At 39.6% G+C, this 23,867-nt stretch overlaps 1 protein-coding gene across 7 annotated transcripts; it reads left to right on the forward strand.

The window, feature by feature from the left end:
* The first annotated feature begins 219 nt into the window (after window positions 1-219).
* On the forward strand, window positions 220-23,226 carry cpeb4a (cytoplasmic polyadenylation element binding protein 4a). Of its 7 annotated transcripts, none has more exons than XM_036575605.1 (11): window positions 220-327; window positions 1,504-2,708; window positions 7,423-7,516; window positions 10,195-10,245; window positions 10,861-10,884; window positions 13,294-13,470; window positions 14,048-14,137; window positions 15,440-15,558; window positions 17,146-17,260; window positions 18,786-18,967; window positions 20,148-23,226. In XM_036575605.1, the coding sequence occupies exons 2-11, from the start codon at window positions 1,566-1,568 to the stop codon at window positions 20,373-20,375; spliced, it is 2,223 nt and encodes a 740-aa protein (XP_036431498.1). In that variant the 5' UTR covers window positions 220-327; window positions 1,504-1,565; the 3' UTR covers window positions 20,376-23,226. The 7 variants fall into 7 exon arrangements, with proteins under 7 accessions (XP_036431498.1, XP_036431501.1, XP_036431497.1 ...); XM_036575608.1 differs by having other exon boundaries at window positions 235-822; window positions 7,426-7,516; XM_036575604.1 differs by having other exon boundaries at window positions 236-822.
* The last annotated feature ends 641 nt before the right edge of the window (window positions 23,227-23,867 follow it).

Raw genomic sequence — 23,867 nt, forward strand, 5'->3', positions numbered from 1 at the left:
TGATTATTTTTTTACCCGACATTTTTACATGACTTTACATTTGGCAACCTCAGTTTGATATTCTGAACAGGTACTACTGCTGCTTGACAGTCTAATTTTATTTCATCCGAAAGGGGGTGTGGCTTGAGCGCTGCTGTCCAACCGCATGGCTCTCATGCGTTCCACTGGGAGGGGCTTGGCGCAAACGGGGCGGGGCTAAAGCCGGAAATGTGGCGAGGACTGGCTGGCCGCTTGTCACGCGTGCGGTCAGCATGTGGAGCCACCCACCTCTGGGAAATAACAGCTCACTGTGCAGGCTGAGAAAACACGATGACCACGACAGCGAAGGTATGCCGAGAGTAAATTACTATGGCTGTGAAAAGCGGCAGTGCCGCACGTGTGTGCTCCCATGTAAGTGTCTTCCTCGCGCCGTCGGCAGTCCGTCAGTCAGTCAGTGTGGAAGCGAGATGCACCGTGTCAGTCAGTCCGTCATTAAGCAGGCAGAACACGACCGCTGACTGGCGCTTTTAGGCTCAGCGTCGGTGCGTCAAGACAGCAGGAGTGTTTCAGCGGTGGAGGGTGAGCTAAGGTGGCCAGAGTTCCTCTCTGTCTCTCTGTGTTCGGTGTATTTTAACGGGTGGGCTCTTGGTTTCTCGCTGAATGGCCGAGGCAGCTCAGTGGGCTCCTGACTGACTGCAGGCTGTAGGCTCGAGCAGCCAGCTGACTGACTGCGAAGGGGAAACTACCCCTGTCGCCCATAGACGGGAGACGTCATCAGCCTTTTCCTCTATTTAAATGGTCGAGACTGAGGAGGTCACTGGTGAAAAAACGAGAGGAAAATCGGTAGGTAGATCCCATTTTTTTTTTTGCTCGAAAGGTTTGGGAGGAGAGGAGCTAGCGCCTAAACCTTCTTATTATCATGCGAAGCTGAAGCCAGCCTCTTATTAGCCAGCTTCTTGTTCGAATTCGCCCGTTCCACCTTAAGTGGTGCAGCATTCTGGGGCGCCAGAATGTAACTGCTGCACCGTTTAAGGTGGAACGGGCGAATTCGCATAGGAAGCCAACTTCAGCCTCGTCATTATCAGCAGGCGCGGAGTGCTGGGGAAGGTTGGCCCATCGTTAGCCTTTAGCCTAGTGCGCACGTTTGTACTTCTACGTCCTCGTTTAGCCTCTGCATACACGCACAATAAAATGCCGTCGATGAAATTGCGGTCACACGGTTAACTCCCTTCACCTTCAGCAGCTCTGGCGAGGTTTAAGGCTGCAGTTTCTCAAATGCATTTATTTCTCTCAGCGTTTGTTTCTAATGATTACATCAGGAGCTCAGACCAGATGGTTTCTACAGGCAAGTGCTCTGTTAAAACCGTGTTTTTTGTGTGTGATGCTGCAGATTGAGTCGTGGTTTGTTAAAAATAGATGTTGAATTGAACGGATGGATGGATGGATGGATGGATGGATGGGGGAGTGATTGATTAATTGATCGGGTCTCTCATGGATAAAAATGCCCTTCCCTCTCTCCCTCAGGGTATTCACCAAAACTGAGGGAACTAAAGGCAAGTGGAAATAAGCTGGATAAGGCTACATAAATGGGGGATTACAGCTTTGGAGTCCTGGTTAAAAACAACGCCTCTAACAAGTCAGTTTTCCCTGTAAGAATTCACCCGCACCTGCAGCATCCGGTCCATCACCAGACGGCCCCTCCGAGCCCCCCTGCTTTCATCAACAGTAATACGCCAACCAGCGGTGGAAATGCGGGGTCCGCTTGGCTCTTCCCTGCCGTAACGACCCACTCTAACATGCAAGATGAGATACTGGAGTCTGAGAAAGCCAAGGCCCAGCAGGACGACCAAGAAGGACAGGACAAGCGGCCTCTTTCTCCACAAGGCCACCAAGAAACGCCGAGCATCATATCTGATTTGGAGAACACCATGCCTGAGGACGGTCAGCTGGACAAGGGGACTGTGGAGAACGGCAACGGAAAGGAGGGCCTGCGGCTCGAATCTCCCGTCTTGTCAGGGTTTGACTATCAAGAAACGACAGGCATCGGTACGCTGGCGCAGTCCAGCAGCTCCTCGTCATCTTCTCTGGTTGGCTTCAGCAGCTGGTCCACTGCTATCCCCACCAACCCCTCCACCATGATCGAAGAGGTGGGCTTCTTCAGCCAAGCCGCCACCACTACTAACGCTCCTCCTCCGCTCCTGTTCCAGAACTTCTCCCATCACACCAGTCCAGGTTTTGGAGGTAGCTTCTCCCACCAGATCGGGCCTCTGTCCCAGCACCATCCTCCTGCTCCGCCTCCTCCTCCTCCTCACCCCCACTTTCAGCACCCCCACAACCAGCACCAACAGCACCGCAGGTCCCCCGCAAGCCCACACCCTACACCCTTCAACCACCGCAATGCTGCTTTCAACCAGCTGCCTCATTTGGGGAATAACCTAAATAAGCCACCTTCCCCATGGGGCAGCTATCAGAGCCCATCCTCCACTCCTTCTTCCAGCTCCTGGAGCCCAGGTGGAGGTTATGGGGGCTGGGGAGGCTCTCAGGGCCGAGAGTACAGAAGAGGCCTGAACGGAGAGGTTACTCCACTTAACTCAATTTCACCGTTGAAGAAATCCTTCCCAAACAGCCAGACTCCGTCACAGAAGTACCCACGCAACAACACGAGCTTCAACCCCAAACCCTGGATGGAAGATAACATCAACCGCAATGACAGCATTTTTCCTTTTCAGGTAAGATGCCTAAAGTGTTGGAGCCAGCATTGAAACTCTGCTGCTAAAGCATGTGGGCTAGTTTTTTGATTATGGATGTGACGATATGAGAATTCTGGCATAACACAGATATCCGTAATATAAATATCTGCTGATGCCGATAGGTGAACATCTATAAAATGTAGGATTTTGGACTATGTCTACCTGGATTTGCATTACAGACAAATCTAACATTTATTTCTGTAGAGTTACAAATGCAGTAAAATAAATAAAACTCAGATACTTTAGCACAGTTGTCTATTGTTGCTGCTCTTCTGCTTTTCTGGAGCACAGTAAATACATCAAAAATCATTCACATTTACACTTTTCCGATACCAATGTCTTTATTTTTAAAAGGCCCATAACATAGAAAAACATGTTTTCTTAACTTTTTTTAAACCTTTTTAATTATTAATTTAGTGTGTAAACGCTGTTAATCTTAATGGGCTGTTCTCACCTCAGTCCATACAGTCCATAAATGGAACCTAAGCTGCAAAAACAGCCTGTTTTTTTTTAGCTCTTTTTTGACATAAAAAGAACCAAGATATTTACATGTATTTGCCTTTTCAGCCCACAGCAATTTAGCCCCATCCATTCACACCCATATGGTTTAGGTTGGACTGCTTTTTGAATGAGGCACAAATAAGATATGAGCCAGCACGGTAGTCCACCGTTGATGCTCTTCTGAAGTACAGTAAATACATAAAAAAATCATTCAAATCTAAATGGAAAAATAAATGGAAACTAAGCTGCAAAAACAGCCTGTTTTTTTTGACGTAAAAAGAACCAAGATATTTATGTATATCACAACATAACATATGAGCCAGTTAATCAAATATGTGCCAGTACCGATAATATTCTGATATCATTGTACATCATTAATTTTTGTTATCAGTGGGGGGAAAAAAAACAAAAACCTTCTTAAATAAATTTCCTTCGGATTAAATATCTTGGATTATCAGTAATATGAGACATGAAGACCCATCTGTTGCCTGGTATGTGTGCTTCTAGCTGTTAGCCATGGAGGCTATACTCTCTCTTTGGCCAGGTCTAATCTGTTTATGACTAGTAGGCGCTCCCATGGCCTGCTTTGACGGACGTGTTAGATCAAAGCCCAGATGTGTAATGCGCTTCTGCAGTTCCACTTCTGCATGCTGTGTGTGTGTGTGTGTGTGTGTGTGTGTTTGTGTGTGTCGCTGATATAAAAAGACTTTGTTGAGTGAGTCAAAATCACTAGATGGACTGTAAGTCGTGCAGCTAAGGGGGAAATGGAAAGATGGATGAATGTCTGGTTCCGTTAATGGCTCAGGACAGCATGATTATCTGTAATTCCACACTTGAGGAAGTGGGGAAAAAACACCAGGGACTTTTCTAAGGTCAGTCACAGAGAGTGTTCATTTCTGTCCCTCCACCTATCATGGCCTAATGACAGGTTGCTGCAGTAGAAGAGGGACATCATTCAGTGACTAGTCTGGTCACACATGGAGTTTGATATATCCTTGTTTTCCTCCACCACATGGTTTCTATTTCAAATATCTACTGTGTTCCAGATACATTCAACTGTGGAAAGGCTTGTTTGCAAGAATAATTGTTTATTATGCTGTATTTTTCCCTCACTGACAATCGCGCATGTGTTCCTCTTAGACCAGCTGGTTAATATTTACTGTTACATGCTTCATTTTGTGTTTACTCAGATGGTGTTCTTATTTGAACCCAGTGGTGACAGTGGTGACTTTGAAAACACCCACTGTTGTTTCATATGCTTAGTCAGGCCTCCCCTCCGCACAGCTTCTAGCCTAATTCCAAGAACAGACCTCGTATTGTGTCTGTGAGCTTTCTCCCCACCTCCTCTTGGAGCATGCCTGTTGTACTAACGGACAGTCCACAAGGATTGCATGGCAATAGTTTGCCTCATAAAAACATGCAAGTTACTTGTTGTTTGAAGGAGCTTTGGTCGAATTTTTAATGTATTTAAAGGAATAAATAAAGGTATTTTTCGACCTGCCTATTTGGTGTGCGCCAGATAGAGATAAGGTTGAATCATTCCTTTCAAAGACCCTCCTTTCTGTCCTATTGAGTATTGCCCTTCATGAAAGATCTCCAGGTCACTGCCAGAAGGGCGACCATCAGAGCCTTGGAACACTGGCACAGTATAATCACTGATATTAGTAATTCAGCAAAATAAAAATCAAAAACCAAAACCCAGAAAATGCTAACAGGTATTTAGGTATATTTCTGGATATACTATACTGTCATTAATTTTTAAAAACTGAGGCTACGGATGTTGACTAGGATTAAACTTGGGAAAAAAATAAATATTACTGAATTTTTTTTTTAATCTACAAACAGTAATGAGAATAGTTAAAAGTAAACCTGAATGATTTTATTTTGAAAGATTTTTTTGTGATATTTTCCAGTTTAAATGACCAAATTCTCATTACCTCAACACAATAAGATTTGTGAAAATGTCACTTTTTTGCCACTTTTCATTATTTGTGTACTGTTGTTGACCCAAGTATTCAAAGCTGGTAAAAATATATTTGGCAAAATGTAGAGTTCTTCAATTTTCTTGTTACCACAACTCATTGACAGCTATTGAGGTTTTTCTTTTTATTTGTGCCACATAACATTTTGTTGTTTTGGTTCACATCCTTACAATTTGAGGAAAACAATAATGTAAAGAGATTCAGCAGTTAAAAATAAACCTTTTTCTAAAAGAAAAAGATACCCATGAGGACACATTGCAGTGATGAGAATTGTGCAAAGAAAAAAAGGCCAAATGGAAGACTTTTAGCGATACCATATAGAGCTCCGATTATTACACTAAATTATATGAATATTTTTAATCTGCATGATGCTTATAAAACTCAAATATTTATGGACATGTTTTGAGGCGGTTTCATGAAAATGTCCTGAGCTGTTTTGCTGTTTTTTGTGTAAAGTGGTATCAAACTTGTAGTGAAAGTACTGGACATTGTACCCCCTCTTCATAACTGGCATGTGATTACAGATCTTTTGTCTAATGTACTTCCTAGAAATAGTTTCACGCTGCTGATATTTTCACTGTTGATCTGCTGCTGCTCAAATGGTTTGAACATGTTTGTGCAACCATTGCAAGAGAGCGAAGGAAAAGAACCATGTTTACAATCACTTTCTCATTTTTATTACCATTTAAGTGATTTGCTAAGTGTTCATCCTTGGCCTATCTAATCTTTTGGTCATAGTTTTTGGCCTTTTTTCTCTTCTCTGAAATTTTTAGTGGCAGAAATTTCAGCCCATCCCTACCTGATTTGAATTGTGTTTTGAGTGAATATTCGACTGTAGTAATTAGAATAATCATTCCCTTCTTGTGGTACTGTAAAACATTCTCTATAAATAATAAACATCACAATATTTTGTTTTTCTGAGGTTTATAAGTTGAAAGAGACAAAGAAAAATCAGTAGTACTGCAGTTTTAAAAACTACTATCAAAAAAACTAGGAATACAGTGATTTGTTATTCATCGTTTCTCATTCTGCACTGAACTAAATCCATTTAGAGTAGTGCAGTTCTCTTGGTCTGGACCAAAGCAGAAAATGATACCGTTGCGTTTTATTTCTGGTGTGCTTAGTTCACACCGACACATTTTAGCATTGAACCAAAAGATGTAAACAAAAGTTATAAGGGTGAAAGGTTACAACTGATTGGGCAGATTTCATAATGTACTACTGCGACAGTAGGCACTGAACCTGAATCATGCTGTTCTCTGTTCTGTCTGGACTCCTTGGTGTTATTTATGTCTTGTGTTATCCATCTTGTGCTATTCCAGCAATAAGCCACAAGACTCCCTGCGTTACTGTGGTTTTGCATGACATAAAGCAGGATGAAATCCCTGTAACAGCCTCGAGTGGCTTACTGCTTTTAGAGAACAGAGAAACCTTGGCACATTAACACATAATATAACTTATGTGCAGTCAAATGTTTATATCAGATAATTTAGAATTACTTCAGACGTGCATCAGCTTCATTTTGAAAGTGAACCACGTGTTTAAACAGCATCAGAAACTCATCTTTTCCACATACTGAAGAATTTATGGAGACAGGACGAGACAGTTCATTCTGTCTTTGGTCCATTTTGACGTTTTTGGTCTGTGTTCTGTTCGTACGTCAAACAAACTGCACCAGAGTTCATTTTGAAGCAAACTGAGACCAAATCTGCTGAGGGGTCTCTGTCTGCCTATTTGATGTGCGCCGAAGTTCGGACAGCAGCGTTCTCACTTGCTCTAACCACACTAATAGAGCAATCATCCCAAGACCTGCCAAGTCTGAACGTACCCTTAAAGAAGACTGAGGATTCCATCTTTGTAATGAAACATGCAGGTGGTCGGTTGTCTTTAAGTGCTAAGTGCCCACAGTGTGCTCAGAAAAGCATATTGTGATGCTAATTATCATGATAATGAAAAAAATATGGACCACCTCTACTCTCTACTCTTGTTTAATATTCTGAACTGTTTTGGGCCTCGTCTTGATTGACACAGCCTTTGATAGCCTTTGATAGCCTTTTCTCCGACAGCATCATTACTGCTTTATGCAGACAGGTGCTACTGTCGGTATCCTGCTGAGGAGACTGCATATGTATAGAAATGAACAGAAAGGGAGGGATCCAGAGACAACTGGAGATCTAAAGGCTAATAATGGGTTCTTCCCGGTCTCTTAGCAGGAGCGCAGTCGGTCCTTTGATGGCTTCAGCATGCACTCTCTGGAGAACTCCCTGATTGACATTATGAGAGCTGAGCAGGATTCTTTGAAAGGTACGTTCTCCATTGTTCTTCACTGTCATCCACAGAAATATTGTTCATCACATCAGCAGTGCGTCTGAATCTATTATGGTAGTATGGTAGCTTTACTGAGGGAAAACACTGACCTCAAAAGCATCATTTAGTTTTGTAAAAATACATGCAGCTTTCGCAATGCATGTCCCAGCTGACCAAACGTACGTTTATTTCAGTCCTTCTGCAGTATTCTCTTAGACTTTGAGGTATTTTAGTCAGGTTGCCTTTGCTTTGATTGTGTCCTCTGAATTTTCTTCCAGTCTGACTGAATTAGTTACTTTGCTTTTGATTCCTTTTGTATCCTTTTATATGATCACAGTGGTGGTGATAGGAAACAGACCTCCAAAGCGTTCAATGCGTCTAAAAGGTACATCACTGAAAGCTGTTACATGAAATGGTAACATTTCTTTTTGATAGAAACTTTTGGCCTAGAATGTGTGTTTTCACTCTATTCAAGGTGGAGAGGGACATACAGGGTGTTGTTAAACCAAATAGTATTTTTTTATAGTTGCACCCCTATTTTACCATCATCAGCATTACATATGAAAACTGGTTGTATGGATAGTGAATAAAATGGCTATATTTGTGTTTGTTTTAAACATAACAATCCCTGGTTCCTATCACCGCTATAGCCATTAAGTTCGTCTATAGTACTCCATTTCACATCAAACCACCCTGAATGACCCTGAATAGTTTATGTCTCCGTGGTTGAATTATGCGGAGATTATGAAAAATTTGTGTAGTTTCCTTAAATTTTGTCAGTTCGAACCCTTTACAGTGTGCTCTCAGTGGTTTAGTTTTCTTAATATAAATCTAACATTTATAATAAAGATAGGGATTCATACCAGACTGTGTTAATTTTGGGGGAGTTTATGTACAGTAAATGCTTTTCCTATTGTTTTCAATCCAGTATCTCTTTCTTCTAGAAGCTTCATTTTTATCATTATTGCATTCTACTGACAGTTGCATTGAATGTGTGGATGAAATTCAGTGGGATTTGGCGCATTGTGTGATTCTGCACACATTGTCTCAGTGTTCAGTCACTTGATAACAATGCAAATATTTAGCCAGCACTGAATCTGTTTCGACTTTGGAACTGACAAGTGAAAACTGCAATCCCACAAGATTTAGACGAGGGTCTTAACGCTCATCTGTTCAAAAACAACAGTACAGCCAAACTCCAGATCTATGTTGAGAGTTTTGCCACAGCTTTCAAAATTCATTGAAAATACATCATAAGTGTTGAATTTTCAGTGAGGGATATGTGAGTGGGACCTTGAAGCTGTAGCTCATACAGGATATGAAATATGAAATGTTGATGCTCTCTAGTGTACGACCAAAACTGTGTTCATATTTGCTATAATTCACAAAATTTAGTATTTCCAAAACAGTAACTTTAGAGAAGGAAAAGGAGAAGGGGAAAAACATTCAGTGGTTTGACGTGAAGCTTACTGACTCGGATTTCTTTACAGTGGTGGTGAGAGGAACAAGGAGTTGTAATGTCTATAATAATAATAATAATAATAATAAATATTTTGTTTACTGTCAAAAACAACCAGTGATAAACCATCTTCTCAGTTTTTATATGTAATGTTGATAACAGTAAAATAGAGGTAAATCTGGAAAGAATAAAATTTTTCTTTCAGGAGTATTTGAGACTACCTCTCTGCCATGAATGTATTATTAAAAATATATTTAAAAAAACGATCATAAAACAGTATTCATTTCCATTTCATGTAATAATGTGTTGGAGATTTTGGAGGCAGTAAACGCTTTGGATGTCTGGTTCCTACCAATGTAAACAACTGTGACTTTCTACAAGAGTGCATTTCTCATTAGATCACTCTGAATGACTTTGTTTATATCTGATCCTTTTAATTATGCAGAAATGTAGAAAAAGCAGTGGAATTCATTCTAAAATGAGATTTTATTCCCTGTAATTTTAGATGATTTCTTTCCATTCATCATGAGCTGTTCACACTGCTTTAATGTTGACTCCCTGTTTTACGTGTTTGCCAAATACGCAGCCTCCTTTGTGCAGATGGTTATGAGCTGAAAGAATAAACTGCATTCAGTTGTAGGAATAAATGTAACAGTAGTGTATTAATCTTGGATAAACAGCAGGCGCCTTAACTACTTTAAAACGTGCTATATCGATTTTAATAAAAGAGGAAATATAAAAGCAACTTTCAGTGTTCTGTGAAATCTGTTTGCTTCTGATGTTCTTTTTGCTGTTAGCTGAATCTGAACCCCCAGGATTAGTTGGCTAATCTAGGCCAGGGAAGAGAGGGCACACACTGAGTCTATCTGCTCTTGTTCCTGATTAAACTGCTGTTTTTCTGCACCCACATTTGCTTTATCTTTCCATTTAATCAGAAAATGTATTATATTCTCTAATAGTTTTATCTTTATCTCAGGAAGCCAAAACTGAACAAACACTGCAGAAATTATAGGCCTCATAAATAACATCCTGCAATTACCCACATATGTGGACATTTAGGAGTTTCCCAGACATTGATTTGAACTGTGTTTTCAATAGTGAGTCTAGTGAGACACCATTTAAAATGCCTTTTTGTTGCCTAGGCTTAGACTCACTCTTGGTCAGGGAAATTGGCCTCAGTCAGTTTATTGTAGATTCTGTTTTGCCTTTGCTGTAGGTCGCTTTGGCTTTTCCCATCCTGGTGGAGATGGCTCTCTCTCTGGGAACGGTGTGTAATACTTTGAATTCCTTTGAAGATGCACTTGTACATAGGCCTGTCACGATTGTGAAGGTTTACCTTATGATTAATTGCCATATACATAAATGTGATTAACAGTTGTCTTAATTGTTTAAAGTTTGGTTGTTCTATTCAGATATTAAAGTCCAAACCTAAAGTGGCCAGATTGACTGATTAGCTGTCTTACTTCCCAGATGTCGATACCTAGTAGCTCTCAACTGATAACAGAACTAGCTTGAGCTCAAATGAACAAACATTACTCACTGCTGCCCTCTAAAGGCACAGTAGCACCAAGGCAGGAGTTGTAACTTTGGTTCTTTGGTTGTTTTAGTGAGACCCATAATGTTTCTTTTATTTCCGTGTATTTTCCTCAAACCAATGGATGAAAAAGCACTAGAATCACATTCATTGCAACATATGGAAATAACAACTGTGGAAAATAATTGCTAAACGAATTATGATCATGCGATTATGCAGTAATTGTGACAGGTCTACTTGTACACACTCATTATTAGAATAAATGAGCTGAGCTTTAGGTTGTTGATGGCAGTGACTCTGACTGATGTTGTCACTGCTGAATGGTATTCTGTTTTACTTTGCATGCAGCAAGGAATTATGGGAGGAGACGAGGTAAAATTGTGCTGTGTGTGTTTGTGCGCGTGTGTTCGTGTCTTTTGGTTTTTTTTCCCCAATTTTTTAACTTTGTTTTAGCAAAAGCAGTTGTCTTTGTTTTTGTTACTTTTTAACTACCTGTGACGCTGCACTCAAATTGAGTTATTTATTACTACCTGTTAATGCATCCCATTTATTCCTGGCCAATATACACTCTATTGCTAGAAGTATGTGGACACTCCTTTTTGTTATTGAGTTCAGGTGTGTTCAGGTGTTTGAATCACACCCATTGCTAACAGGTGTAAAATCAAGCACATTGCCCTGCCCTGCCCCGCCCTGCTCGATCTGCCCTGGCCAACTGTAAGTGCTGTTATTGTGAAATGAAAGCATCTAGGAGCAACAACAGCTCAGCCACAAAACGACAGGCCATGCAAACTCACAGATCGGGGCTGCTGAGTGTTGAAGGACATAGCATGCAAAAACTGTCTGTCCTCTGTTGCATCAATCACTACGGAGTACTATGTACTGCCTCTGGAAGCAACGTTAGCGCCATAACTTGGCATCAGGAGCATCATGAAATGGATTTACACGGCCAAGCAGTTGCACACAAGCCTAAGATCGCTATGCACAATGCCAGGCGTCGGCTGGAGTGGTGTAAACAGAGCCAGTTGGCCCTACATGCTCACTATACACATTACATACTGCCCCGCATCCCCCTTGTGTCCTGCAGAAACGTGCTCATATGCACAACATGAAATTCACGCTTTGCAACAGAGTCTCTGTCCAGACAATATACTCACTCATCATAGGCACACACACAATTTTAAAACAAGACAATAATTATCTAATCTTCCAGTAGGTGTTTAGTTATAATTCTGGACTAATGCGAAATGGAAAGCAATGGATTGACATTAAACATTGATTTCATATTGAATATGAATTGTTGATTGGCTGAGCATACTGGGCAATATGGATGCACATCTCTCAGTAAATAATAACAATCAAGTATTCAACCAAACCACAGCATAGCTAGTATTTTATATTTGAAAATGTATAAAAGGAAGTCTGGGGGAGCCAGTTTGGACAAGCCTGATGCAGCTGATAAAATGAATAATAGTATTATGTATAATTTTAAATATTGTCTATTTATACTTCATTCTGTTCTGTGTAGGTCTACTTATTCTTAGAGCGACTGAGTAAACTGGTAAAGGATTTAGAATTGTAGTGGAAGCACTGGGGTGTCAGGTGTGACTGTGTGGCAGTTGCAAGTGATTTACATGACTCACAGGTCAGGTAGGAGGACCCCTTTGCAGAATTATGCTTAGGGCCCCAGGGAGGTCAGGACCGGCTCTGGATGTAAAGCATGTCGCTACTGGACCAGTGCTGTGGAAATGTGTTTTCGGAGTGATGAATCACACTAAACTGTCTGCCAATCCAATGAATGAATCTGGGTTTGGCGGATGCCAGGAGAACATTTAGTGCTACAGTAAAGTTTGGTGGAGGAGGGATAATGATCTGCGGCTGTTTTTCAGGTTTTTGTCTCAACTCCTTAGTTCCACTGTTAGTGCTATCCCATACAAAGACATTTTAGACAGTTACATGCTTCCAATTACAGTGGTCTGCACAGAGCCCTGACTCCAAACCCCACTGTACACTTTTGGGAAGAACTGGAACATTGGTTGCAAGTCAGGCCTTGTTATCCAATGCCTGACTTCACAAATGCTCATTTGCTTGAGTAGGCACAAATTCCCTCAGCCACACTCCAAAATGTTGTGGAAAGCATTTTCACAAGAGTGGAGGCTGTTCCAGCCACAAGGGCGGTTGGGGGGGGGGCACCTCCATATTAATGACTTTGGAATAGGATGTCCAACAAACTCATATGAAGTCCACATACTTATATACATATGGTGTATGTCTATATAAGTGTATTGGTGTTAGTGTTGCACAAAATTTTATTTATAGTTTTAACAGAATTGATGGATAATAAACCTGGTTAAGTGCAGTGTTTGACACTTGCTGGGTGCTTTTAAACAGTTTAAAATCTATATATATTATTAGTATATCAATATATAGTGAGTTTTCTTTCAGGAAGTCTATTTCTCTCTCTAACATTTATAAAACCGTGTTCACATTGGTGTTATTTGTATGAGAACAAAACACAAAAACTAGCTGTCAGGTTTATAAAATATTAGAGTAGCATCATTCAGGAAGCATAGGCTCATTAAGCCTATTAATGCTAATTTTAAAATATTTGAAAAAATCAAGATGTTAAGGTTTTATCAGTATTGCCTCACACTAATCCCCTTTGGTTTGTTGTATTTTTTTGTCTTGCATTTTTTTACATTTCATTGTGCTCAAAAGCTTTAGGGCATTCTTTTTTTCTGCTGTCAGAAATAGTAATGGCATGTATGTTTGTATGTGTGTTAGGTCACTCATCCCTGTTCCCCATGGAGGACGAGCGCAGTTTTGGGGAGGATGAGAGGTCAGATCAGTCTCTTGGTGGGCTGGGCTCTTCACACTGCTTCCCTCATCAGAATGGGGAACGCATAGAACGCTATTCTCGCAAGGTCTTTGTTGGTGGACTTCCTCCTGATATAGACGAAGGTATGTGGTGATTTTGTAGTGCAGCCTTTAGCCAGCACTTTTAGTCAACCTGAAATCAGAATGGACCACTTTTCTTTGTTAGTTTTAAGCCTGTATCTCTTTCTATTCTTTGATCAAAATGTAATGGTTTTTGCCTGCCTTTTCTGATTATTTTGATTGTCACGGTGGAACAGTGGACACAGAAAAAGTAATATTAACCAATGATATTGTGTCACCTTCCCCTCCTGCCACCCCCACCTATCATCAAGTAAAATCGCTCGGCTAGCACAGAGACTCTCCCTGATTCTGTGTTTTACTCAGAAATACATCACGGTACAGAAGGAAAATGTGTTAATATTCCTAATTCACATTGAATCTAATGCTGGCCCACTGTGGCTCAGCATCTGCATACTGGCTTATTGCCAGTTTCATAGCTAGAGCTGATTTTGGCTAGTGCTAACTTTGGACCGTCATTTCAAGCCCTATAGACTGGATTTGATTTTCATGTTTCTACTCCTTTTATTTCAGTTGTCCTTCTCAACATGCAACAACCACAGCAAGCACTCACTGTGTATTGTGTAAATGTGTCTCGTTTCAGATGAGATCACTGCTAGTTTTCGCCGGTTTGGACACTTGTTTGTGGATTGGCCTCACAAAGCAGAGAGCAAATCCTACTTTCCACCAAAAGGTAAGACTCAAAATGCTGTAGATGTTATAGCTCAATACACATCTCTCTCACTGGGTACCTCATATCAGTCACTAGCATTTGTTCAAGAGTGAATGGTAACGTGATTTAATCCAGTTTAATCATTCTAGTACCTCCTTGTTCTGCTGTTTCTGGAAGAGAAGCCAACAGTTAACTAACACTTATTGGACGATGGACATGGATTAAGCCTAGTTTTGGACTAAATTGTGGCAATGGTGTTTTGCAGTTTAAAAATCCTACATAGGTTAGACTTTGGCTTAATCTGGTCCAAAGTAAATGTGTAAACCAGTCCAATGCAATAACAAGACCCACAATTTAAAAAAACAATGTAACATCTATTTAACAACTTTATTGAATTTGCTTGTCACTGACTTACACACTCAGGTTTGGGGGCGCCATTAGCAGGCCGACGGCTTTTGATGCTTCATAAGAGAAGTTTCCTTGTTTGGATTAAATACAAAAATAGGACTCCATTCAGTCTCATTACTCTCTATTATACAAAAAAATAATATATATTCTACATTTTTCTTCTATAGTAGTTTTCCCCTTGAGTCCACTTTTGTGTGGTTTTATGTACCAAAACTGGTCATAATTCATTTTTACATGCTCATTTTCCAATCTCTCTATCCTCTAGACATAAGGAGGCTGTTTTTGTTACTATGCCTTTAAGACTTGTACAAGATATATTATCTTTATTTTGATAGGCGGTCCTGTATTGTGCATCATTTAAAAAGCAGGTCTGGGCTGAAACACTTTTTATACCTTCCATATGAATAGGGGTGCTATACTGCTGTAGGCTGAATGGATGGATATAGTTAATGAATCTTGTGACATTATAGAAATGATGAATTCAGAACAGGCTGTCTTTGCAGCTTCATTGCCATATATGACCTCTATGGGCTGGAGAGTGAACGGTATGTTTTGAGACTTTAACAGTGTTTAAATGTTATTTCAAACTCTTATTTAAGGAAAACCATGGGCCCTTTCATATTACCCATGCATGCCAGAAACGCAACAAAATGCAAAGGGGTGCTAACGTCTCAGTTCATGTGGGAAAACAAATAAAACCTTTTACATTTTAAAGATCTCATATGACCATGGTTATTTTTGTGTAGGGTTTTTTTTTTCCCCCCCATCGGATTGGATCTGGATTATTGGCTGCACTTAACTTGCATTTGTTTAAAGTTCCTTCCTAATATCCTTCATGACAATCCTTTCTTTGTGAAGTCCAGAATGTCATAAAGGGTTCTGCAGAGCCTCATCAAACCTGTCCTCTTTCTCCAGGGTACGCCTTCCTTCTGTTTCAAGAAGAGAGCTCTGTCCAGGCTCTGATCGATGCCTGCATGGAGGAGGAAGGGAAGCTGTACCTCTGTGTATCGAGCCCCACAATCAAAGACAAACCAGTAAGAACCTGCAGTCTGCACACACACACTCCACCTGACCAAGTATTTTTAACCTTCTGCACAAATCATGAAAGAGGAGGTGGCGGCTCAGCAGCAACACCCTTTTAAAGTAGGTGCAGTTAAATATAAACCTGAGGAGCAACTCTGGACTTCTGCACACACGCTGCTCCATTTGCACAGCGTGTGGGTTGTTGAAGTCTTGTCACAGGGCCAAAACTCACAGACAATGTCAAGAAGTCTGCAGGGCTTTAAAGAGCTGTAGAAGGTTTGAAATGTGCTTATTTGGGTACATTAAGGAGTTGTCTGGTGGAAATTAAAATTTATTGTTTTTATCTTTTCCCAATTGCAGTGGGTCAGCTGCATTTGGTGTCCAAAAACATGAATATTCACTTTTGCTCTGAAGCTACAAGGCTAAAGTAGCTAACAAGTAACAGATAAAAGTTCAGACAAAATCTGTAGGCTTCAGTATTTGCTGCTGGAACTGTTTCTAGCTGTGTGACATACTTTTGTCGATTTCTGTAGATAACAGTATGGCTCACAGTGTCTGAAACCACAAGTCTGTTTGAGATGTAGCTTCAGGCAAGTATGATTTAGCATGATGCTAATTGGTAGGTATAAGCCTCTATTACTTGTTAGCTCCATCAGCCTTGTAGCTCCAGTTGAAAACTAAGGAAACAAACTTAACCAAAATTTCTAGGCTGAGTGAACACATTTGAAGTAAAGGGGGAATTTTGTGTACATTTCATTTTTTGCAAATATATTTAAGTAATAATGTAAAAGATTGTCTTTTTCATTGAGGTCCAAGCACAACATGCCTTATGGAGCCAGTATAACACAAAAGATGGGACCAGTAGAATAAAAATGAAGAGCAGAGTGATTAGAATAGACTCTATTGATAATAGATGTGGAGTCTAAAAAAAACTAAATTTTGTACACATTGGCCTTGTATGCAGTAGATTTGGGGGGAAAAAAAAGTAAAGAAAAATGCCTAGAAAACAGTAAAATATTTGGATTTGGATTTGCAAAGCTATTTAACACATTAAGCTAAATATTCTCAAAGTGCAGCAGAATTTAATGTCAAAAACAGTGAAATAATCCCAGGAATGATTCTGCTGAACCTGCTACAGGGCTTTTAGTTTCTGAACTTGTCATGTTTTTCAAGGCTCATGAGTTCATGTCTGAGTATGAGAAGAGACTGTATAACTGGGAGGTGAGAGGGCTCTGAGAAATTAGGTAGGAGTTCTGAGTGGTTTCTGCTTTAAGCTAGAAGCTTGATGAATAGAGACAGGACTGAGGAACAGGGAGGAGATGGGGTGACAGCGGGTTGCAAAAACCTCAGAACAGGACATGGAGATGGAAATTTGTATGAAACACTGTAAGAAGAAGGGGTTTCATGTATTTTAACTTGACCATATATACCAAGACATTTGACTGCAAGTGAGAAACACTGCATATCATCCTTCACTGATATCAAGGGGCATCATTATATTTGATGGCTTAAATGATAATAAAATAAAGTTGAATCTTGGTCGTTTACAGCAAATGTACAGGTTATTGTTTAAAAAAGTGATGCGCTCTGTATTTTAGGTACAGATCCGTCCATGGAATCTGAATGACAGTGATTTTGTGATGGATGGCTCTCAGCCCCTCGACCCCAGGAAGACCATCTTTGTTGGAGGAGTTCCACGACCTCTTCGAGCAGGTACAGAGCTGATGTTTACTCTCTTCCCCCCATTTCATTGTGTGCTTTTCCAGACATGGTTTGAACCTTACACTTCAGAAAGTTACACAGTAAACTGCACTGAATGTCTGTGGCTTTTATGCTTAATATAAACTGGATCTATAATGTATATTGAGTGAGTAGGCTGCTAGTTTGTTAGGAGAATATTAAAAGCCTTATTTAGAATGTTTACATGCTTAAAAATGCCACACAAAATTCTAATGTGACTACTAATGAATAAATGCTGGTGGGCATCATTTGGCATGATCTTATTTACATAATGCCTGCTGGTCTTTTATGTTCTTTATTAGTCTTGTTAACATTTTTGGAATGATCAATGCTTGTGGTATGATCAGAAAGAGTCATAGTTTTAAATGAACAAAGACACCAATAACCAGAATGTACTGAGGAGTCTCAGTCTGGGTGCAACACATCTATGTAAATGCAGTATTGAGCAAAAGTCAGAGACCATCCTTTTATTTTGTTTACTTTTCAGTGAAAAACAGCCATTTGAGTACAAGTTATTCATTGTTCAGCTTCAGGAAAAAAGCACAAAACATATCTTCAACATAAAATAACAGAAGCATCAGCAAATACATATAATACCATTTTTCAGTATTTAGTTTGCCCACTCTGTGAATTCATCACAGCTTTGGTTCTTTTCAGGAGACTTGCTTTCAGTTTTTCAAAGAAATTTGCAGGGATGTTTTCTACACCTCAAAAGTTCACTCTTAGAAGTTACATTTTCTGTTTCTCATGATCCAAGCAATCCCAAACACCTTCAGTGATGTTGAGGTCTGGACTCTGGGGTGGTCAGTCCATTGTTCTGAGAACACCAGTAGCTTCTTTGATTTGCAGATTTTCTTCTTTTTTTGTCTTATTCCTTTTCTCAGTAAGGTCTTCTTAACAGTTCAGTCCAGTCAACTTCTGAAGCAGCTTGATTTTTCTCCTCTCTCTCAAGGATGAAAGCTTTAAGTGCTGTTTATCTGCGCCAGTTTTGGTGGTCTACCAGGTCTCGCACAGTTGTTAGGAGTCCCATTTTCTCTTTAAATAATTTTTTAACTTCAGTTTTGGACTATGATATTACATCTGATATAACATTTGGCTATTGAGGCTTGTGTGTAATTGAATTACTCATTTCCAATAAAGAACTTGCACTTATTGGCTGTTTTGACTTGAAACTGAATAAATGAAAGGGTGGCCTCTGGACTTCTGCTCAGTACTGCTTATTAGGTGCACTTCATTAGTGTTCATTTCAGTTAATACCATGCATTTGCATGAAAACTCAGAATTTTCAATGATTCAGACAGAATATGAGAGAAATCCACACTGCTGTTTCATGATGCACATACTCCAAAGTGTAAGCTAGGACACAAGAGCTTTTATACTGCGTTGAGTGCTGCAGTCACCAGTTATGGCATGTGACTCCTGGGACAGAAGCGTCCCTCTTGTGCTGTCCTGGTTTGTGTTTTTTTTGACACTGCTATATCTCTGTGCCCTGTGGTAGTGGAGCTGGCGATGATTATGGACAGGCTGTATGGAGGGGTGTGCTATGCTGGCATTGACACTGACCCTGAGCTGAAGTATCCCAAGGGGGCTGGGCGGGTGGCCTTCTCCAACCAGCAGAGCTACATTGCTGCTATCAGCGCTCGCTTTGTGCAGCTGCAGCATGGCGAGATCGATAAACGGGTGGGTGAGGGCATGGGGGGAAGGGACGTGAGCCGAGCAGCAGATTCAAACTGCATGCTGTGTTTGAAACCTGGTGCATTTTACTTTTTTGGTCATTTTCAGTTGCAAGATCATTTATTGAAAGTGTTGATGTCCAAAGGATGTCAAAAAGCTGTGTTGGAGCTGGAATAGTTTACCTCTAATATAAGAGTTAAAGATTTTGTTCCTTCTTAAATAGTTTTATCTTTTGTAACTGTTGAATAACAAATAAATCAATATACTTCAGTTTGTTCCTAATTAGTTTATTTGCAGCCACTGAATAACACCAACAGTTTACTCCTAATTGTTCAGGCTGGAGCATTTTGTCATTCACAATCTTTTTTCAGATATTATGTTAATATATTTTTGCCATATTGCTCACTCTTACAGAAAAGTAACTAAACCTGCTAAAAGACCATGTTGGTGTTTTGTTATTAAGTGTAGCATCCAGGCTATAAGCTTTCATCCTGGACTATCTGTGGTAATTTCGGGAAATTACTATGGCCAATCGATACGAAACACATGTGGCCGGTACTGATTTTAAGGGGGTGTAAAAAAAAAAAATAAATAAATAAAAAACTTAACCAATACTATTGGCTGAAATGGTTTTATGTTTGTATTTTAGATTAAACTACTCCATTAAAACTACTCCAGTAGTTTTAGTTAAACCCTGCTTAACTGACTGTATTGCGGTCGTACAGTTAAACCGGGGCGCCTGATATTGGGGTTTCCCAAAGGCAAAGATCTACGGTTCCACCACATCAGAAGAATTAAAATTTGAATTTCAGTAATGCTGCATCCACAAGTTGCTGTTGATCAGCACATAATCTGTGCTATAGTTGATAAAACTGTGGGATGTCTTTATCAGCCAGCTAATAGGTCAGTTGGGCTCTGGACGTTACGCAGCTACATTATGCCTTATGAATCAGCCAGTCCCACATTATTTTGCCATGTAATGTTAAAAATTACAAATTACACTTAGACACAGATCCTCACTGATAAAGCTTGAATAGTGCTAAAGTTCATGAAAATCAGCTGTTTTTTTCCCCCATTGTAAAGGGATACATTGGGGTGGGACATGGTAGCTAGTGGTGATGAAACATAATATCTCCAGTAATAATAGAATTTTTCACATTTTTAATACCCGACTTTGTCCCTCTAGGTGGAAGTGAAGCCATATGTCCTGGACGACCAGCTGTGTGATGAGTGTCAGGGCACACGCTGTGGGGGCAAGTTTGCCCCTTTCTTCTGTGCCAACGTCACCTGTCTGCAGTACTACTGTGAATACTGCTGGGCGGCCATCCATTCGCGTGCCGGACGGGAGTTCCACAAGCCCCTGGTGAAGGAGGGCGGAGACCGGCCGCGCCACATCTCCTTCCGTTGGAACTGACCGAGGGGCAAGAGGATGTGGGAGGGCACAGCTGACTTAACTTGCATACATGCACTTTTCCTTTTTTGCTAGTTCCTTTTTATTTCGATTTCTTTTTTTAAGTAAAAAATTTAATTTATTCTAAGTTTTTAATTTTTGCAAATGGTAATGATGATAATTATGATGATAAAAGAAAAGTGTAATCCCAGTTTTTTTTTTTTTTTTTGGTTAAAAACTCTAAGTTGGTGCGCATGAAAACTTGAATGCTTTAGATTTATACATATAGGTGTTTAGCCTGACTCGACTCTAAAATTGCTGTCTTATTTTTTATTGTACTACTGATGAGGCCTCACTTTTTTGGTTGTGATGGGTCACCTTTAGGATGTGGACAGGATGCACTTGAAACTGTAGTCTAACTGTTGTCTACATACAGAAAAGAGGCAGGATTAATTAAAGGTGTACGTTTCACTGTACTTGCAAATGGTGATGACTAGTTCTCAGACACTAAGCTCAAGTAGTTGCATGACAAACACTGATGCAGGTAGTTACTCACTCTAGCAAAACATACCTGGACCTTACTAGCAGGAGACCAAACCTACTGTATAACTAACAAGATGCTGATGTTTGAGCGGCCGTTTTAGCGTTACTGGCAAGGTTAGGTGGAACAGCTTTGAGCGGCGAGGCAGACATAACGCTTACACTTACACTAACTGCCACATTCACGAAAAAATCTGTAGAGATATGCATTTTATTTGTACTCACTGCTGTGACTTGCAGTAAAGGCCACTCCAACATAATCATCTCCGATTATGGCCACGTGATACACTCTGTATATGCCTAATGACCCAAACTCAAGGATGGTATTAGTGCAGTTGGTAGTAAGGTTGCCTGTGACTTAACTCTTGTATTGCCTGCTCCAAAGGTTTTTTTAGACAGGCAAACCAAAGATAAGCCTTAGAGATATCAAATGTCTTGACCTCCTGTGAAATCATGGAAATTATTGTGGTGGAAAGCAAATAGAGTTAAGTGTTCATTTGGTTTGATTTAAAAAAACAACAGCTGATAAGATTACTTAAGAAATCATTCTTGTGATGGTTATGGCAGTAACATTGCTCACTTTGTCAGGGAATTTGTGCTAAAAGCTAACTTAATATTGTAGTACTAATGAGAATTACCATGTGTTGTACTGATAGTGTTTTATTGCATGACTTTCTTTTTTTTTTTCCCAAGAGTTTTTGGCGTTCTGATTGAGCATTGTGGTAGCTGAGCACATTTCAAAGAATTTTCTGTAAGAGAGAAACAAATATTATTTTATACATGGTCTGCTGATTTTTGTACTGTGTTTTCTAGATGGTTATTTTGTCATTAACATAAACATATGCACTACTTTTCTATATATTGTTTTTCAAGTCATTTAGGCACATTTTTATTTTGGTTTCCTTTTTTTTCACAAATGGAAAGTCGTTTTGCGATACCTCATTTTTTTCACTTGTTGGGTATAGATTTTGTACCTTTGTTACAAAGAGACCTGGATATAAGGCAAACATTAAGAGAAGTTCATATAATTTTCAATTAAGCTTTTTATATGTATAACTGCAGAAATTTGAGGAGTAAATATCCAATCAAGCATGACGCGAAAACCTCCAAATGTGTGTCACTTGTAGAAATATATAACACCCACCTATTCTCGATAATGGAACTGGTATTTCTTCCCTCATTGCTGACTGTAGGAATAAAATTAAAAGCGAATATGTAAATAAGGTTCATGATAGGATGCACCTTGTATCTCAATTAGGAATGTTCCTTAGTGAAAATATCAATATTTATCAGTAAGTGTAATCCTGAATGGCAGAAGAGCTCCTTTTTTCCTAAGTATGCATGACCTAAAATTAAGATAAAGTTGATATGGTCTTGGCTTCCGTTTGTGTTTTATGTAACTCCTTCCAAACGTGTTAACAGAACTATAGCTTACTTGTACTCAAGATGGGCAGACAGAAATAAATACTAGCTGAGTTTTACTCCAACATTCAGAATCCCAGACCTCTGGCAGAAAGACTTGATCGATTAAACCCCACTGTGGTTCAGGGGCTTTGAGACTTGAATGTGATAAATCTTGCAAAATAACCTCGAGTTATGTGCAATATGTTCCTTTATTTCCTTCTCCAGAAACAATCTCTGCAATGTAATTCTTCAATTACTCACAGACCTGTTGAATTTTAACCTGTCCCTCTCCATCATTCCTTGGTCATTATAACATTTTTTCATTCTCTGAATTGTATACTAAAAGAACCACTAATATATGTGTGTAAAAAAAAAAGTTATTTTTACTTTTTGTGTATTCACATATTTTCCTACTTAATTTCATGCTACTGTGATTAAAATCATTGTAAATATTAAGTGAAAAAAAAAAGGATTATTTTCAATTGGAATGTTAAACTACTGTCATTTTGAAACCTAGTTATCAATTGGTAAAAGGGTACACTGGCTAGTTTGAAGTTTTATTAATCACAATATTGTGCTTCATGTCTACAGAACGATAAGAAAAAATATCAGAATATTCTCGGTGTAACTGCTAATTTAAATTGACATAGTTTATAACGGTATCAAAGGTTGTATTTATCAATAGATTTTTTTTATAAGAAGTCTAATTTTTTGCTATGCCATTTATAAGTTTAGACTTTTTTTTAATATTTTACCACCATATGGAGTTCTGTAAAAGAAAGCATCATTTTATAGTTGGGTTAGTCATAAATGTGCTGTTGTAGTTGAGTGCAATGTCTTAATTATTTGCAGCCAGCTATTTATAACAGTAGGCTTAATTTTTAAGTATTTGTATTGTGAAATGTTGAATGAATAAACTTAATAGCAAGTATTGCCTTAGCTGTCTTTTCTCAACCCATAATCGGACCGAAGTGGCTTACTCTTATGGAAATAGCTTGCGTGTGCTTGCGTGACCCAAATCCCATGAAGGCACAGGTAGCTAGTGGTTTCTGGCACAGTGGTTTACATAAGGTCAGACATATTTTTAGATTGTCTTATAGTGTGCTGCTTTAATGGAGCAGGATTGAGTATTGATATAAATACACCATCAGCCCCAGGCCTCAATTCATTAGCAACTGGAGTTTTTCATGATTATTTTGTTTCTTTAAAGCACTGTTCCCAGAGTAGGCCTTTGTATGTGTGTCATGGGATCACAAAACTTCTTTAAAAGGGGAAGTTGCCCTGTCTACTAACAAACCTTTATTTAACGGTTCTATCTGACATAGCATGTACATTAAAACTGACTGTAGCAGGTCATATGGGTGAAGGGTTCTAGCTCAGGCCTCAGCATGTTGAATATTAGGCCACTAGATCTTACACTACACTGCACTATATTACATCCACTACAGTAACTGTAAACCCAGGCTGCTGTACTCCTGGAGATCTATTCACTCTAGAACATTTAAACCTAAATCTAACATAGTAATTAATCTGACCAAGGGTGTCAGAAACATGTCAGCACTGCAGGGATGT

The sequence above is a fragment of the Colossoma macropomum genome, unplaced genomic scaffold (genome assembly GCF_904425465.1).
Source record: "Colossoma macropomum unplaced genomic scaffold, Colossoma_macropomum, whole genome shotgun sequence".
Lineage (NCBI taxonomy): Eukaryota > Metazoa > Chordata > Actinopteri > Characiformes > Serrasalmidae > Colossoma > Colossoma macropomum.

What these genes read in the sequence shown, in the direction of transcription:
- cpeb4a (XM_036575605.1), top strand. Translation starts at nt 1,566, where the DNA reads ATGGGGGATTACAGCTTTGGAGTCCTGGTTAAAAACAACGCCTCTAAC. An exon ending in ATCCTACTTTCCACCAAAAG is followed by an intron (nt 14,138 to 15,439) that starts GTAAGACTCAAA and finishes CTCTTTCTCCAG; the next exon opens with GGTACGCCTTCCTTCTGTTT. An exon ending in TCCACGACCTCTTCGAGCAG is followed by an intron (nt 17,261 to 18,785) that starts GTACAGAGCTGA and finishes GCCCTGTGGTAG; the next exon opens with TGGAGCTGGCGATGATTATG.